A 19,168-nucleotide genomic window follows, 5' to 3' on the forward strand; every position below is an offset into this window, starting at 1 on the left:
GAATAGACCCTCCCACAAGTAAACTGCAGGGCTCTTGTGATCCTGGCTGCCGATATCACGTAGGCCGCACCTCGAGGTATAAAGATGAGAAACATACATATTAAATAATGTAATTATTTACTGAATACATGTAACACTCCTATATGTCTATGTCTTTCTATTTATGTATGTTTTATATTTTTTTACAATAAAAAAATACAATAAAAGCCCCATGGAGCGTTACACATTGCTCAGAGCGTCAACTCCCGGAAGCACCTTGCCTTCTAGAAGGTCCAAGCTGGCTCCTCCTCCAGTGCTAACATGGCTGACTTTGTCTTTAGTATCCCACTTGGCACAGCAGGTAGCAGTGTCTCCTCCACCAGCCTGTTCCAGTGACCTCTACTACATCTCTGCTTTGGCCATCAAGTCTTTTTACCGCCTCATCATCATACAAAGAAGTACCGATCTCCATATTGTTCAAAACTTTCAAGAAGGTGAAGGACATTCCTCCTCCAATAATCATTTTGTTCACTTGATCCAGGATGTTATTGATCAGCTGAATCTTGTCCTTAACCTCGGCCCCTCCAAGGATGACCAGGAAAGGTCTCTCTGGGTACTCCAAGGCCTTGGCAAAGTAATCAAGCTCCTTCTTCATTAAGAAACCAGCAGCCCTCTGTGGCAGGTTTACGCCAACCATGGAATTGTGGGCTCTGTGAGCAGTTCCAAAGGCATCGTTGATATAACCATCTCCAAGTTTAGACAGGGAGGCCCTGAAAGATTCCACTTGAGCGGCATCTGCCTTAATCTTGTTCCCAGCGGCATATTTGCCCTTTCTTTCTTCCTATACATGGAATCTCAAGTTCTCCAGAAGAATTACAGTTCCAGGAGCTGGATCAGCACACGCAGCTTCTACCTCTGGCCCAACACAGTCCTTTAGGAACAGAATATCCATTTTCATTAGAAGTTTGAGCTCCTCAACTGGGGCGAGGGAGTCTTTGTCAGCAATCATGCCGATGACCGACCCGAAGTCACTCTGCCGTGTCCACGCTGCATCTAGCCAGCGCGCGCGATCCCCACCTCCTTTTTCTCTGCTTCAGGAAGGAGGGGCCGCGCGCTCCCGATGACATCACCAGCCCGGGAACATTCAAAACCCAGCAGCTCCCGCTGCTGGCCACTTGGTATATTTAGTCTCTGAGTGTTTCTGATTTCTTCTGAGCTTCTAATCGTTGTGACCCGGCTTGTTTAAACAGACTTTGATGCTATTCTGGATACCCTGACGCTGGCTTGTCATCATCTCCAACATCTTTAGACGGCACCGTCTTCTTCTGGGAGTCCGCCTATCGCTGTACCTCTGCCTATTCCATTATCCCAGGAAGGGGCCACGCCGTTAGAACCCCAAGTGATCCTCCCAGACAGGTTTTCAGGAGACAGAAAAAGTTACCACACCTTTATTACATCCTGCCAGATACTGTTCAACCTAAAACCATGTACATACGTCTGATTACGTCAGGATCCATACAGTCATCTCTCTCCTTCAGGAGGAACCCCAACTTTGGGCTCATCATTTACTGCATACCCTGCATACTGGACGTCCTAGATTCTTGGGCATCTTTTTGTAAAGCACTGGATTCCATGTATGAAGACCCGTTTAGAGTTTCCACCGCTACCACCAATCTAAGGGCCCTCAAACAAGGGCACCGCCCGGTAGAGGAATATATCACGGAATTCCGCCACATTTATCAATTTCTCTTTCCTTACAGTGGACTAAAGGGCCTATCCACCTCTCTGCTTTGATTGATCCGGAGCAAGTGGGTGTTTCTTGGACGTGAATCTAGCCAAGACCTGGGCGATAGCAGCCCCCTCATGTCGGGGCCTATCACCCAAGAGACAATTCCATTGACAGTTTCCATCGGTAACAAGCATCAGGAACTGCTCCAATTTGACATCGTTCCTGCACCCACCTTCCCTGTTACCCTGGGCCTCCGAAGACACAATCCTGTTATTAATTGGGAGACCGGGATGTTGACCTTCCCGTTATCATTTTGCACCAATAAATGTTTATTGCCTAAAGTATTGTGTCTGACCACTGATTATTCATTAGCCACCACCGTTCCTCCGGCGTATCATCAATTTCTGGTTGTATTCGAAAAGAAAAAAGCTGAAACGTTGCCCTCGCATCGCTCATACGACTGCCCCATTGATCTCCTCCCTGGTGCACCCATTCCTTTTAGAAGAATATTTCCTCTCTCGGAACCAGAACTTGCCTACCTCAAAGACTATATTGATGAAAATTTGGCCAAGGGCTTTATCCTGCCTTCTACCTCCCCTGCAGGTGCTGGCATCTTCTTTGTCAAAAAGAAGGATGGAGATTTACGCCCATGCGTCGACTACAGAGGGTTAAACAATATAACTATTAAAAATCGCTATCTTCTCCCATTAAGTTCCGAGCTCATGAATCATGCCCGCACAGCCCAGGTATTCACAAAGATTGATTTACGGGGCGCCTATAATCTCGTAAGAATACGTAGCGGGGATGAATGGAAAATGGCCTTCAGATCTCGATAGGGTCATTTTGAGTATTTGGTCATGCCATTTGGACTATGCAATGCTCCAACCACGTTTCAACATTTTATAAATGATATTTTTCTGGACATTTTGGATAAATTCATTATTATTTACCTGGACGACATTCTTATTTATTCCTCCTCGCTCACCGCGAACACATCAAGATTGTACTTAACCGTCTACGCAACACCGGTTATATGCCAAAGCAGAGAAATGCGTCTTCGAAACCTCCACTGTGGAATTTTTGGGATTTATTCCATCCCCTGTGTCAAGATGGATCCTAAAAAGGTGACAGCTATTTTACGATGGCCTCCGCCCTCTGACTATAAGGGGGTTGAACACTTTGTAGGATTTGCAAACTTTTACCGAAAATTCATTAGACACTTTTCTAAGGTTATCCAGCCTATTACTGCACTTACCTTCAAACATTCTATGGACTAGCGCTGAGCAAACCGCATTTGAGACATTAAAGAAAAAATTTACTACAGCCCCTATCTTATCTCTTCCGGAACCTTCTAAACCCAACACTTTGGAGGTTGATGCTTCTGATGCAGCGGTTGGAGCTGTTTTGTCTCAGCGCCAAGAGAGCGATGGTCACTACACCGGGTGGCATACTTCTCCCGGACGCTGACGCCTCCTGAACGGAATTACGACGTAGGAGAACGGGAATTACTGGCCATTAAATTGGCCTTGGAGGAGTGGAGACATCTGCTTGAAGGGGCAATTCACCCCGTCGTATTTACAGATCATAAAAATCTGGAATATCTGCGTTCTGCCAAACGTCTGCAACCCAGGCAGGCCAGATGGGCATTCTTCTTTTCTCGTTTCCAGCTTCACATCACCTATCGCCCAGGATCCCGCAATGGCAAGGCCGATGCATTATCACGTTTGTCAGAAGAGGACCTACCCACTACCAGTGATGTTGGCACCAACCTTATCACTTCCTGGCTTCCACACAATCAATCTGGGACGTGCTACGTAACTACTGCACTCCCTCCAACATACCCACACAACCAACTCTATCCCGACACCAAGGATTATATTACCACCATCAAAAGATTTATGTTCCGCCCGAAGCCCGACTACAGATCCTGCAACTTCATCATGATATCCCGGCTGCCGGGCATGGTGGTATTCGGGTCACCAAAGACCTTATGAAACGCTCCTTCTGGTGGCCTGACATGGAGCAAGACGTCCAATCGTACGTATCCTCTTGCGCTACATGTGCCAGGGCTAAAGACATGCATTCTAGGCCCTCAGGTCTCCTTCAACCAATTCCAGTTACAGAGACCTTGGGGAAACACTTCTATGGACTTTATTACAGACTTACCTCCCTCTTAAAAATTTACCACCCTGATGGTTGTTGTGGATCGTTTCTCCAAAATGGCACATTTCATTCCGTATGCCGGGCTCCCTTCTGCTGTCGAGACAGCCACCCTATTCACTCGGGAGATATTCAGGCTTCATGGATTACCAGAGAATAGTGTATCCGACAGAGGCACTCAATTGACCTCTAAATTTTGGAAAGCATTATCTCCCCATTAGCTGTCAAGTTACATCTCCCACACACCATGAAAATCCACCCAGTCCCGGAACCTGTTATTTTAGATGGCGCAGAGGAATATAAAGTGGAGGAGGTATTGGATTCCAGAATCCATAAAGGACAATTACAATATCTCATTCACTGGAAAGGCTACAAAGCAGTGGATAGGTCATGGGAACTGGCGAAAGATGTGCATGCTCCAGCATTGGTTCGTGCTTTCCACTTCAGACATCCCGATCGTCTTAAACCTTCGCGTGTCCGGAGGCCCCGCCTTAGGGGGGGAACTTGTCAGCAATCATGCCGACGACCGACCTGCAGCCACTCACCAGAATACCCGTGGGTTGGTCCTCTGCCGCGTCCGCGCCGCATCGAGCCGGCACGGACGCGGGTCAATCATCCGCCGCGTGTGATGCCCGCCTCCATTTTCTCTGCTTCAGGAAGGAGGGGGCCGCGCGCGCTCCGGATGACATCACCAGCCCAGGAACATTCAAAACCCAGCAGCTCCTGCTGCTGGGCACTTGGTATATTTCTGATTTCTTCTGAGCTTCTAATCGTTGTGACCCGGCTTGTTTAAACAGACTTTGATGCTTTTCTGGATACCCTGACCCTGGCTTGTTTAACAGACTCTGATTATTTTCTGATACCCCGATCCCGGCTTGTTTAAACGGACGTTGATGTTTCTCTGATACCCTGACCCTGGCTTGCATACCGGACTTTGCCTTATACTTACCTTACAGGCATGGGGACACCATCTGGCCTGCCAAGGTGACTCATGAGAACCACTGATTTAGCACCATTGTCCAAGCAATGCTGGATACTAGGTATAGCAGCCTTAATCCTTTGGTAATCTGGTTATTTTTCATGGGAACATTAAAATCCACCCTCATCACTACCCTCTTCCCCTTCACAGTCTACTTTGTCCAGGGTTAACTTGGCGGAGAGAGACATGTTAGCAGCGGCTCAGTTAATTGGAAATTTAACAGTCCAGAGCCTCCAAATTGTGTTAAATGTATGCAATCTCTGATGTGGGCTTTCAGACACTGACTTAAACCTAATGTTTCTCCTGCATCAGAACTTAATGTTACAGTTGGCTGCGCACAGACATTTAATAAAGCATGCCCTACCATTAACCCTTTCCCAGATTCCCACAGCAGCTAGAAGACATTTATGCATTGCAAAATAGAGATGCCAATTTATTCTAGATTTCTTAAAGATTTTTGTTTTTATATTTATTATTATTGTGACCAGATTACTGGGGAGCCCATCAGTTCAGCTGTAAACCGTTAATACACAAGGGAAATAAATCCTAATGTGTACACTAACGAACACACAGGGCAATATATACATCTAAGTGCACAATAAACACAGTACTGAGAACAGACAGGAGCCTAGAACACACGTTCTCAAATGTAGGCTTCTGATGCCACATATGCAAAGTCCAGAATTCTGACCAATAGATTCCAATAAGCGAGCTCTCATTTAGGTCTAACAGGCTCTACAATCATCCCTTTCCATCAGGAAAGCCAGTTGTAGCTTCATGTGCTTAATCTGAGTTTAACCCCTTAAGGACAATGGGCGGTCCCTAAACCCATTGAAAACAATGCATTTTGAGCCCGTACATGTACGGGCTTTGTCAGTAAGGGGTTAAAAAACATTGATCACCCCCTCCCTACCCCAAACAAACACTGGTGCCTTCAACAGCCACTCTAAAGGCATTCTACAGAAGGCACAGCTCACTGGTGTCATCGCAAGGCAGGACTGCACATAGATAGCATCAACACAAAAGATTGGGGTAAGTAATAGCCCCTGGCATGTCTTGTCATTGATTTGTTTAATTAATTCATAAACCTGTTGATATAAGCAGCTGGTATTCATTTAGCATGCAAGCAGAATGTTGTGTTATTAGGGAATCAAATCAAGTAATTTAAGTTTAGATATTATAGACATTACAATTGGAAGAACCAGTAAATTATAGAAGTTACTTCTGGATCAAATGATGTTCATTAAAATGATAGAAATGTATTAAGTCACACACTGCTACTGTGTGTTGGTGAATTATGTTGTCAATGTGTGCAAATGTTGTCTAGAACATAAAAATTCTATAGTATATTATAATAAAAGATGTTTTTAGGGATTTAAAAATGATACTTTGCCAACAATTAACAACTTTTCTAAGGATGCAGGATATGTTAATGTAGGAATTTAACCAAAAGAGTGCATATTATGTACAGCCTTTAAAAAATTATTATTATTGCAATCATAAGACATCTGTTGAGTCCCAACATAGTACAGCTCCATGAAATGTTTAGGATTTGTGTTATGTAGAGTAAAACATAACTCTTTATCTCTTACACACTGAGAGATTTAAACTAAAACACATTTCTATAAAGGTAAAAGTAAGGATGAGTAATTTTTCTGCCTCCAAACATCAGATGATGAACTAGGAGCAGTAAATATAAGGACACTTAGAACATCAGCATAGAGTCTGGCACTGAAAGGTCTGCTAATAAAGCAGGGGGGAGCTATGATACAATTAAAGCATAGTTCATATTTTACATAAAATATTTATAACACATAAATACATAAAGAATAAATATATAACAGATCACACCAATGTTTTGCTTTTTAAAAGTGTATATTTTGATTTGCACACACAAGCTGGATTATCATTTACTGTTGATCATGAGCCCTGAGAACACAGGTACAGGACATATATTTTGTGACGTTAGAGGTTTAGAAGTTTTACTTTACAGAGAGGGTGGTACATAAATGCCTCCCATCAGAAGTGGTAGAGGCTAATACAATAAGGGAATGAAAAAAGTTTGCAGTCACCATATATTTCCTTTATTAAAGGGACACTTTAGTGCCCTATACAGCACCATCAAGTACTTTAAAATGTATTTATTAACCTGTAGGGAAAAAAATAAAAGGACTTCCCTTTGGCACTCTCCCCCCTCCCATGGTATACTTTTAAGGATTTCATTAGGACGTACTGGTATGCCGACTTTGTTGCAAGGACATTTCCCTGCCACGACACAGGAAATCAGGCTGTCTATTCACAGCCTGGACTCCCTCCTGCCAGCAGACGACCAGCATTGCTGGCTTCCCGCTGAGTGATTGTTTGTAACAGCACCTTAATGCCATTACAGGTGTCAGGGTTTGTCTAGACCCTGCTGGGATCCCAGATCTCCCCCTTCTGGCTAATTGCATGCACTGCAGTCAGCAACCAAGTCAATGGAGCCTTGCTTGCTGATCAAAGAGGGAAGAGAGTGAGACATCATCACAGGGGAAAAAGTGAAAAAAAGGAATGTTTTTTTATAAAATATAAACAAAATAAATATGTATACAGGCTATGTTTATAATCAGGGGATGTTGATTTAGTATAGTTTTTTTTTTACACACTAGCACTCACAATTATAATGTTTAACATGTTTCTATGGTTTTAAATGAAAGCCTATTTTTATGAAAAAAGAGTGTATAATTTGTATGGGTACATCAAACAATCAAGAGGAATCTTGATTGAACCCACATATGGAAAAAAAATGTCAAGACTTTAGGGTTCTAAAAACCTTTGGTACTGAAGGGGTTAGCATTGCCATACAGAATCAGCTCAGTGTGGTGTTTGAGCAGGGAAAGTCATCCAAAATATCACATGACTGACAACAATTCTTGAATGGTCTGGATCTGTACTAAAAATCTAAAGGATCAAGTGTACTAAACATGGAATCCGTCTATCCATCAGTACCCTGTAGCTGGATTTGAAGTACTGATGAGCAGGCAGGATCGGTTTGAGGGTTTTGGTCACCTGTTGGTGTTTCTGTAGGAAGATGTCTTGAAATACTTAAAGTATACTTTAAACACGACATGGTAGTAAAAGCACCTATTATTGCTTATATGTCATGAAATCACAAAAACGTGGAGTCACATTATTTAAAAATGTTGCCCATTTACCCCGAGGCACTAAAACTGAATAAAAAACACTGAAGTTTCAAAGTCTACTTACTCTATTAATTCGAGGACTGAGGAAATGAAAGCCGAGAAACTAAAGGAAAGTCAAATGGCTTTAATTTCAACACTGACCATGATCCGTGCCTCTAGTGAAATTTCTGTGCATGACCATGAACTGTTTTTTTTGATTCAGAAATAACAGAATCCACATATTTTGTACGTGCTTTCTTTCAATAAATGCGTAGGTACTTAAAGAATGTATTACCAATATCAGATTAAAAATAGGTTTCAAAAATATTGTGATGTTTTCTTTTTCAAAACGGTTCTAGTTTTTTGCTGTTATCTTTAGCCCAATCTACTAGACAAACACCCCGACTCCTTATCATACTGCCTTTGGTAAACAACAGAATGGCTCAGTGTTAATCACCCATCACCCACACTCTGACTAATGAAGGTCTATGGGGGAAATTACTTTGTTAGCATTGCCATAAAGAATCAGCTCAGTGTGGTGATTGAGCAGGGAAAGTCATCTAAAATATCACATGACCGACAACAATGGCCGTCTCCAGGTCTGCAGATAAAGGAAGTTTATTGGAACAAACTGGGATAAAAACATTTTTTTTTTTGCCAATGCCGACCTACATTACTGTAGACACAGCACTGGATTTTACTCAAAAGCAGGAAATAATTTTTTTCCACGGGACTTTCCAAGACCAATTTGAGTCGTTTAACAATTCTCTGGTGAAAAGTAGAAAAAAGCTGTGAAAAAATTGCCATTTATAGTACATTTTTATTGGCAGTATGCTATTTATATTATTGTGTACCAACATTTATTATATCATGTAATTGAATCATGTCAGGGTTTGTTCCTGTACAAATTAGTTCTGGCAGTTTTTAATAAGAAAATTAGATTCATTATGTTATATATAAAATTGAACTTTTTCCTGTAGATTTTATATTAGATCTTGCAATTGCAGCTGTATATTAATAGGTAGCTGGTAATTTAGAGACCCGCTGGGTTAACCAATATACGAAACAATTCCACGTAGAGATTCTATCAGTCCGAGACTTATTGCTGCCTGGAAAATGTGAAACACTAATTTTAATCAACTGCCATTGTCAAAAATATTCTATAAGAACTTAATGAGGGCAAAAAATAATTGATGTCAGCCACTTTGCCTGATTCCATATTCATACTTTAATATATCTTGCTCATTGGTGGATGCTGTCACACTTTTGTGACTGTTTTTGGTACTATATAGTTTTCTTTCCACCAATCTTTGTTTTAAATTAAATTCCAATTTATATTATGAATATTATTTACTATGTAATTCAACGATATACTGTATGTTGAACAGTAGGCATGCAAATGAGACAGCCCATGTAACGGTAGGGAAGATATAGAAACAAGACGCTTATTGGCAATAGTGTATATTATTTTGGCTGCTATACCCTGTATAGAGAAGGGCTTTTGTCACCATAAGTATTAAACTTGTGCACATGGACCAAAAATTATTTATACAAATGTTTTGTTTTGGCTCCATTCATTTACGTCCAAAAACAACTTTTGTTTTCTGCCATTAACAGAAGTATTTCAGTCAATATGTAAAATCTTTTTTAAAGCCCTTGCTACTCCAGACACCCTGCTGGCTGAATGTGGAACTGCAAGTAAAACCCACAAACAGCTTCAGGCAGCAGCCCAAAATCTTTACAGGGGGCAGAATATGTGGCCTCTTGATAATAGTGTCAATTTTCATGAAACAACTGTCAGCCTTTACAATCACATAATGTCTGTAGGATGAACAGGATGAATAACATTAACATGCATCAGGATTACCGCATAATATTCTGGAAAAATGATGCTATTGGTTAACTCATTTGTTCTTTGCATAATGTTTTGTATGTTTCATTTCTATATTTTGATTTACCTAAATTGTTCCATTATACTATCTTAGCATGCACCAGCCTGCTCTTTCTGCTTCTAATTACATGCAATTATTCTATTTTAGCTAAACACTTAGCTGTTCAGAAAAATTATTTGGAATTCATCATGAATAAATCTGCGGCTCCCATGTTCAACGAATGCATGAAACACATAAATTTCAACAATGAATCAATGTGGAATGAAAGTACAGACACTAACCTCAGCAGAGGAACCTCTCATCGCCTCTTTATTGGTGCCCAACGGCAGGAGCCCAACCACATAGCCATACCTGCCACCATCTTTTACAGCCTACTTTTTATATTTGGCATTCTGGCTAATGGCCTCAGTATCCTGACTCTCATGAGGAATGGAAGAATGAAAGTGAGTGCAGTTCGCTTTTACCTACTTAGTTTGGCCATGGCCGACATCTTGCTTCTCCTTACCATCCCAGTTACACTCTATCGCTATTTCTGGCAGTACTACCCATGGGCTCTATCTGATGCTGTCTGTAAGCTCTACTTTATGATCAGGCAAGTCTACTGTGCCACGACTAGTTGGACCATTATTGCCTTTACATCAGAGAGATATATTGCAATATGTCACCCTATGTGGTCAATTACTGGGCTCCGAAAAACCCGCATGGCTTACTTATTGGCATTCATATGGCTTCTGTCATTCCTCACCACCATACCTGTGGCTATCGTATATGGTAAATCTTCAGCCTGTATCTTAGACTATACCGCTACCTCTCAAGAAGAGGCCGTACTGGATTCTACTGTATGTGAAATGTTGGAGCCAAAGCCCTATATTGTGTATAAAAGCATAATGCACACTCGCAGTATCTTGTTCTTTGTAATGCCGCTTCTTACAATTATTATCTTCCACCTACTCGTTTTCCACCATCTCAGTCTCAATCACCGGCAAAGGGAGAAAATTGGGCTCACATGCACACACTGTAATTTTTCTTCAACGCAAATGAAACAGACTCAAAGCCGTCCATTTTCAGAGAAAAGGGCTCGTCAACTTATGGGTGAGTAAGGAGAAGACTGCTCCTGGCTGTGCTTGCCATACATTAAGAGCTATATGGTGTATATTATAATTATCAAGGCATTAAGCAGGTTACATAGAAGTACTTAAATATTCTGGTGGGCCCTGGGCTGACCTTTTAGTAGCTGTTCCTCCTCTCTTATCGAATATGATAATTGAAAGGCTAAAAATGTAATAAACACAAATCTTTTTTTATTGTAAAATCCCTGTCCTGTTTTTTAGCGGCAGCCAAAGTGTCCATGACAAGGCATGAGTCCGTAAGATACTGTACCCATCTAGCAACATGTCCATCATTACGATTGGTAACAATGAGAAATACGTATCATATGCATACGGGTGATTACAAAGACTTGTCATTGAAAGTGAGCTGTTTACTGTATAGACGGTATTGTCTTTACTCTCAAATGGATAAATTGGCCCTTGTGAAAATATATTTTGTATTCCATATCCCATTATACAATTCTGCTGAATATGATGGCATTATATAAAATAATAACCAATTTACTTATATTATTGTGGGAGGAAACAGGATTAAGCACCCAGAACACAAGGGTAGCTAATGGAAAAGGTGGAAGAAGCTTGTATTCTTTACTTAAGGGTAACCTGATTTCCTATTTTACCAAAATGCTAAAGGGAGTAATGCGTTGGTTACAGTCATGTAACTTATATGGGATTTAGTGTCCCAAAAATGTTGGAGGTCTCTTCTCATCCCTCCATTTATGTATGTCTCTGTAAAAGTATGTTTATTTGCTGCTAGTCTCCACACTCATGGAGACTCGCGGTACCTAGAAGTGATGTCATAACACAGCAACTTTTTTTCCAAAATGCAGCCCAAAAAAGGAAAGTGGAGACATGGCATTTTACTGGGCTGCCAGAAAAACAATACATATTGTACATAGGTAGCCAGTGCAATACGACACTTGAGTTGGTAAGGATGTGCATTAATGGAATTATTCACCAATTTATCAAAATGCTTACCCGGTGAGAAACTCAATAAAGCAGCGGGAGAATGAGTAGTAAATTTGATCTTGTTGACCTGTCCATGAGTCATTTGCAATGTACAGAGAAACAAGTTGAATAGTCATGTCCTAACTGTATGTTGGTTTTAAACAAAATTAATTCATTACGGGTAACATTCTCTTTGTGTTAAATTGTTTTTCACTTTCCAGTTCTTTCCCATTCTCTATCTCAATTCTTTGTCTTCTATTATGTTATAGGGAAGTCCTTGTACTGTGAAACAGGGATATAATAAAATACTAAAAAACCCATCAAAGCCAAATATATTTTTGTTAATACGGACATGTCTTAGTCATGCTTTAGTCATAGCTTTACTTATTAATAAAAGGTATAATATAGATTGGATTTAGTTGTATATCCATCAGCATATTTTAGATTGCAGCTGCTATTAATTATTAATCCTCTTCCAAAGACTTTGTGGCATTTTAACCTTCTGCCTGTCTAAATACAACCAGAGGACAAAGAAGCCTTGGTGGACCTTCAAGGATTCTTGGACCTTTAGTATCTGCCCCAGATTCCTTTTGAAACATTACAAGCCTGCTCTACCGTCCTCCAAAATATACTTAACGGTTTGTTTATTCCCTTGGTCCATTGATTAGCTTTGTGAAGGCCCCTTAACCCAGTTACAAATTAATTAAAACAGATTAGTTAGAAGAATGTGTTCCTCCATCTGTTTCTTTCAAATTGGCTTCAATCAAGAATATTTATCTAAATATAGTTTCATTGCAGGAGCTGTAGTGGCTGCTTTCTTCCTCTGCAACTTCCCCGATACGGCTTCTTCTCTCATGCAAATTTATATTGATAACTGGAATGCACACGTCTACAAAGTATACACCTGGCTGAAGACCTACCTCTCTCTACCGCTCTGGTATCTCAACAGTGCTTTGGACCCAATACTGTTCTGTATTTCATCTACCTCTTTTCGAAGTGCTTGTTGGGAGACTCTGATCGCATTTCTGCCATGCCATGGAAAACCTACCAATGGTCCAGGCCATACTTATCAAGCGTCTTGTTTAAGATCAGGTGGCTCGTCCCTTGTGTCTGCACCAAGTACACGCTCGACATGGACACTGAATTCAAATGAAGGGGAGCACAGGGAATGTCTGGCTCTTTCCCAATCAAGTGAGCCAAAGCTTCTATACTTTCGCCAGATAGCCATGATGGAGACCGGTGATTACTCGATTCCCTAGAGAAATCAAAGGCCTATAGGCAGCTGCTTAGGATATTATGTTCAATGGTGTAACAACAAAAAAGTAGGCATGGCTAAATGTTGGTGCAAGTCCTTAATTTTGCTCCAGTGGGCTTGAGACTTAATCAAGGGTCGTCTGCAATGTTTCACTGGATCCGTACAACTCTCACATGCTGCTAACCAACACATACACAGTACTTCTTAGCAATATTTAGCATCAGTATGCCTTGACAGAATTGTCAGGGATGTCACGGAAACCATTGTGACTAATTTAATTTATCCCTTGCATGAGAATACATGTGCTACATATTGATGGGCAGAACTTTACATGTGATGGTCAACAGCATGTGAAATTCCCATAGATCACGAGAGATGGCTGATCTTGAACCTCATTAGCGAGGCTGTAATATAATAAAGAATGTTTCGATTCATAATGCATATTGTCAAAATGTACTTGCAATGCATTTGGTTCCATAGACCTTCTGCACCCTTATTGAACAATATATGTGGGTCCCTGGCACTGGGAATGTGTGCAGTTGTTATTATTGCTGTAATATGAAAGTAATATTGTATTAAAGTATGTCTTTCTTTTACAGGCGCACTTTGCTTTTCTTACATCTTAACAACTAAATAAAAATGTAACAAAAATTGGAGATGGAAATGTTCAAATATCACTTTTACTTTTGAAATATTTTTTGTTTTAATGATCTGCAACCGGATATTAAATGTAAAGCTGTTAGTATGGGCCATTGAAAAAAAAGCTACGTTTAATAAAATTTTCCCCCTGAACTTCATGGACACAAGTAGACCTCCAACCTCATGACAAAGTATTTTCATTATACCTGTATATGTGGTTTTTTTTTTTGTATAAATATTTTATTGATGTTTCTTATGAAAGAATGAAGAATAAATACATACAAATAAACATTAGAAAGTCTTTGTATAGGCCCATAGAGGTTTTTAACATCAGATTTACACTTTGCTGTAATTAAGAACTTATAATTTATGCAATATTCTTACAATTTGCAGTAATTAAGAACATTATAGATTGTGGAAAAAATTATTCGGCCTGATTAAATCCATAAATTAATATACATGCCCGCTATAATATATAAATAAACCGGTTATACCAAATTTCCTATACAGCAACATGGTAAGGAAAGAAAAGAAGAAAAAATCAATTATTGGGTCAAGAATATATTATAAGTATGTATTTATCATTCTTACCAACAGTCATACATTTTAAAGGACACACTCATTCAACTGCGGTAGGGGGGGAGCCCAAACATTATCTGTCGATTATTAGGGGAGATCACTGTATATGTGTTTTATACCTCCTGAGACACCATAAATAGGGATTGTGTCCTTATTCTCTGGGGTATACAACAATTGTTCTGAAAGTTAAAGAGACAGGAAAGAGCAGGGGTAAAATAAACTAAAAGAAATGTATTTTAAAAACAAGGACTCATGTATTGACATGGCAGAATTGAAATGTGGAAGGTAAAATAATCATGGCTTTAAGAGAAAGTCCTGTGCAAAAAATATATTTTTCTTCTTCAACATAAAACCCAGTGCCGTATACAATAATGTTGATTAAAATTGTCAAAACTGATCAATAAGAAGTATTCCTTAACACGTGGTATATGTGCTCATTAGAATGTGAACTAAATAAAAAGATATATATATATATATAATACTCCCCCAATATTGCACTGCAGCACCCACTCAACGGACGTTATGCCGTTTTTAATAATATATTTCGCGGCCGCTTTGTCTCTTATCGTGGGAGGGAAAAAAACATAAAGCCGTCAGCAAGGACTGTCCAGATCATCTCTCATTATATTTAGTAGAAGAATCAAACCACAGCTGGCAGAGATGTATGTGCCCGAGCCACCAGAATAGTGATTACAATAAATTAATAAAAATTCTCATTCTGTACAAAACATGTTTGTGTGTGATTATTATACCAAGAGAGAGTCCCACATTTTGTTTCCATTATGAAAAGATTGTAAAGAAGGAGTACAACATCCTGAGTGTATTCAAATATTTTTTACTGTGCAATATAGTGTATCAATATTCATCAATGATTCAATCAATGATGAATTAATGTATTGATAAATTGATTAATTAAATACATCTCTGTTGCTATAATAATCAAACACAAACATGTTTTGTACAGAATGAGAATTTTTATTTATTTATTGTAATCACTATTCTGGTGGCTCGGGCACATACATCTCTGCCGGCTGTGGCTTGATTCTTCTACTAAATATAGAGATGATCTGGACAGTCCTTGCTGACGGCTTTATGTTTTTTCCCTCCCATGATGAGAGACAAAGCGGACGCGAAATATATTATTAAAAACGGCATAACGTCCGCAGTTCTTCGTAACGAGGGGAAAGAGGGACAAAGGGCATTCTGTTCTCATCTAAGATGGCCGCACACATCACGAGGCCCCGGATAGCCTATACGAGTGACGGAACAACACACGTACCCGGCATCCATATCGCAACCGTCTTTAAAAATCGGTATACGCAACGAGGAGCATCTGCTTTGATTTACTACATTCTCCTGAAGAAGCTGGGACAAACCGGTGAAACGCGTTGAGAGACTTTTTTGGAGGTTGTATCAACCTTCCTTACTTGTACTGGGCTCGTTTGCATGACTCTCTTGTTATGCCTCCATGTCCTGTCAGTGTTTTTAGTATTTTTGATGTATGCAGCTGGAAGATACTGCACTATTGCTGCTTTTACTTTTATAGATTTCAAGAAAATATATTAAAAAAAAAACTTTTTACAAAATTTGAAGAGCTTGATATTCACCTACTTTTGTGAGTGTAATCAGAGTTTCTCTAGTCTGCTTTTCCCAAATATACTACACTATTGTGTGATTTGTTTTTTCTCCCTATGTATATGCGCCCCCTTCTTCTGACTACATTTAAAATTGTCAAAAACCTGTTTTTGTCTCCTTTTATTCCAATAAACGTCCTTTTTTCCGCAAACCCGGAGGCTGCCATGGTTGTCAATCGTGATATTTTAGATGACTTTCCTTATTGCACTGAGCTGATGCTTTATGGCAATGCTAATGAAGTCCTTTACTTCATAGACTCTCATTAGTCAGAATGTTCGACTGGGTCACTATTAGCCATTGTTTACCACAGGCAGTATGATAAAGAGTCAGGGTACTTTGATCTAAGATAAAAGAGCTAAAACACATAAAAATCTGCTGCATAAAAACATTATATTATGAAAAAAACAACAGTTTTTAAAAACAGTACAGAATATTGTTGAAAATGTATTTTTACCCGGTAAAAAAATGGTGCTATTGGAGTTCCCCTTTAATAATAGTCACACTTTACATGAATCCTACCTACATAATACATACGCCTTGGCAATTGTTATTTTGATACTATATGGTCATTTGCAAAAAAAGAAAAAACTAAAACCCTCAAGATTAAAAATTATATCTATCTAGAAACTTGTCCTTGCACCAGGTATGGGAATGTGTACGTTATTCTAGTGGCAACATGCCTTTGTATTAGTTCTTTTTTTAAAACAAATAACCCTTACACCAACATGCCTTCATCACACTATTAACCCTTTCTTTTCAAAATTCTCTTCCGGGCACTACAGCAGGGCAACTAACCCACTGTAGTCTCACCCCACATTACAACACATTCCACTGGTTGCCAGCCTGGACCTATATGACACAAAGAACCCACGAAGGCCATCCGGTAAATTAGTGAAGATGGATGAAGGAGACATGGCAAGCCAAATAGAGAAAGGGATTTTATTCATTCCCTGGTGAGATTCGATGCCCTTGCTGGAAGGGTTTATTGAGCCTGTATTATGCTACTGCTTATTGGAGTTTTAAACGGCTTCTAAAAACCCATTATTTGCATTCAAAATTTTTCCAATTTTAAAATCTCCAGCCCACCAAGTTCTCCACTCGATCTACAATGAAACCATCCTCACGCAACCAGTCCCTTCACGTCTGTCTGTTTTATCCCTCTATATCCTTCTTCTCCATCTGCACCCGTACATCTTATGTTTTCAGGTTATATTTATTTCCTCCTTCATTGTAATATCGCTAAAATATAATTATGTTTATAAAATTTTTTAATAAAATAATTAAATTGCATCTGAGCTGTTGGGACATATATATGGGTCTTACTGCTAGAAATGGTTGATTTTTTATTGCAGCAGACGTAACTGTGCCTCATTGTAAGTGGAATTATGTTTAGTATACAACATGAAAAAGGTACATTCTGTGCTATTTAAGGGGGAAAATCATATTTAGATGGCCGGCGCACAGTCTATTATCAGCGCGGCTGCTTTTGTCCTGATATGTTTTATTTTCCATTTATATGAAATTCGAAGGTAAAGAATATTAATAAAACAAATAACACATAATGTGAATAGAGCGCATGTCTGATAAATTGCAGTATATTCATAGTGGTTTTTTAAAAAAAATTTGATATTTCTATGGCTGTGGTGGCTTTGGTTTTTAAATATAGGAATAAACATATTTTTATCAGATAAACATATATTTTGGCGGTCCCGTAGAACTTAAATCTTTTTAAAAAAAAAATATGGGCAGATTAGACGAGGTTTGTATCTGCTTTTTATAGAGCGCCAAGAATTTCCACAGCACTTCTTACATTACGTACATCGAAAGTCTAGAACTGACAAAGACAAAACGATATATTAAGCAGAGGGCCCAGCTCACAAGCTGATAATCTAGAGGCTAAAAATAGCTATTTTTGGAGCATTCTAAAAAATATATTCCATTGTTTTTTATGTAGTTGTTCTTTGTTTAATAATAATAATAATCTTTTCCGTTGCTATGCTCCTGCATAGCAACCATCCACATGCTATCTCGCTGGATACTCTCCCAACAATTAAGATTCAAGATTTTCCCAAAATAAACCTTTTTAGCTAAAAAAAAAAAGATCTGGAATACTGTAGTTCTTGTACAAAATCAGGGATGTCCCACAAAATCGGGAGCTCTTGGGAGCCATGCTATAAAACCACCCTGCGCAGCTTGATATTTCTATGTGAGTCCTGCACGCATGTGCGTTAACTGTTAAGTAATACAACTGAACAAACTACAACACCCAGAATTCTATTCTCTCGCGAGAATCCGGGAGATCGCGCTGTCTTATTTTGTATCGCTCCCTGTTCTAGTGGCTGCAATGTATGACCACGCCTCTCTTCCGGGAATATTCAAATCACCCAATCGAATGAGAGAGTTGGGAAAGCTAGGGCCAATGGGGAAAATCAGGGTTTGAGAGAGGCATCAGCGGAGAATTTGAAAACAAAATGGCAACTACAGGAGGAGAAGAGGAGAATTCGAAGGGGTTAAAGCGGTGAGTGCCGGGGCGGGTATGATGTTTTTCTGTATTAGTGGGGTGTGTTTACTGAGGTGTCGGGCACCCCATGGGGAATGTGTACTTGCCAGGGCCGGACTGGCCCACCGGGATACCGGGAAATTTCCCGGTGGGCCGGCAAACTAACATTGAAAACAGCCGCTGAGCGGCTGCGAGCGGGGTTGGAATCCTCCTCCGGCGCCAGGGGCGGGCTGGGCAGGGGGACAATTGCCCCCCCCCCCCACTCTGCCTCCCATGATATGCCTTTTAACCCCCTAAATGCTAGAGTGGCGTATAGGGGCTACAAGGCATTTCTGGAGGCAGAGTGGCATATAGGGGGGTTAAAATGCATATCATGGGGGCAGAGTGGCATATAGGAGGGTATAAGGCATATCAGGGAGGCAGAGTGGCATATAGGGGGGCATAAGGCTTTTCTGGAGGCAGGGTGCCCCATGATATGCCTTATACCCTCCCTATATGCCACTCTGTCCCATGAGATGCCTTTTAACCCCCTATATGGCAGAGTGGCATATAGGAGGTATAAGGCATTTCTGGAGGCAGAGGGCATATAGGGGGTTCAAAGGCATA

At 40.1% G+C, this 19,168-nt stretch overlaps 1 protein-coding gene and 1 pseudogene across 1 annotated transcript; one reads left to right on the plus strand and one right to left on the minus strand.

Moving 5' to 3' along the window:
• Positions 1-381: 381 nt before the first annotated feature.
• On the minus strand, positions 382-7,231 carry LOC149288599 (phosphoglycerate kinase 1-like; annotated as a pseudogene).
• A 2,854-nt stretch (positions 7,232-10,085) lies between these two features.
• LOC149288600 (neurotensin receptor type 1-like) lies at positions 10,086-10,997 on the plus strand. Its single transcript, XM_089491340.1, has one exon. The coding sequence runs from the start codon at positions 10,086-10,088 to the stop codon at positions 10,995-10,997; it is 912 nt and encodes a 303-aa protein (XP_089347466.1).
• Positions 10,998-19,168: the final 8,171 nt, after the last annotated feature.

This window comes from Sceloporus occidentalis, unplaced genomic scaffold (genome assembly GCF_023333645.1).
Source record: "Sceloporus occidentalis isolate IW3139 unplaced genomic scaffold, rSceOcc1.0.p SCAF_50, whole genome shotgun sequence".
Taxonomy (NCBI): Eukaryota; Metazoa; Chordata; class Lepidosauria; order Squamata; family Phrynosomatidae; genus Sceloporus; species Sceloporus occidentalis.

Bases quoted from the DNA above. Each gene is read 5' to 3' on its own strand.
- LOC149288600 (XM_089491340.1), top strand. From the start codon at position 10,086: ATGAATAAATCTGCGGCTCCCATGTTCAACGAATGCATGAAACACATA.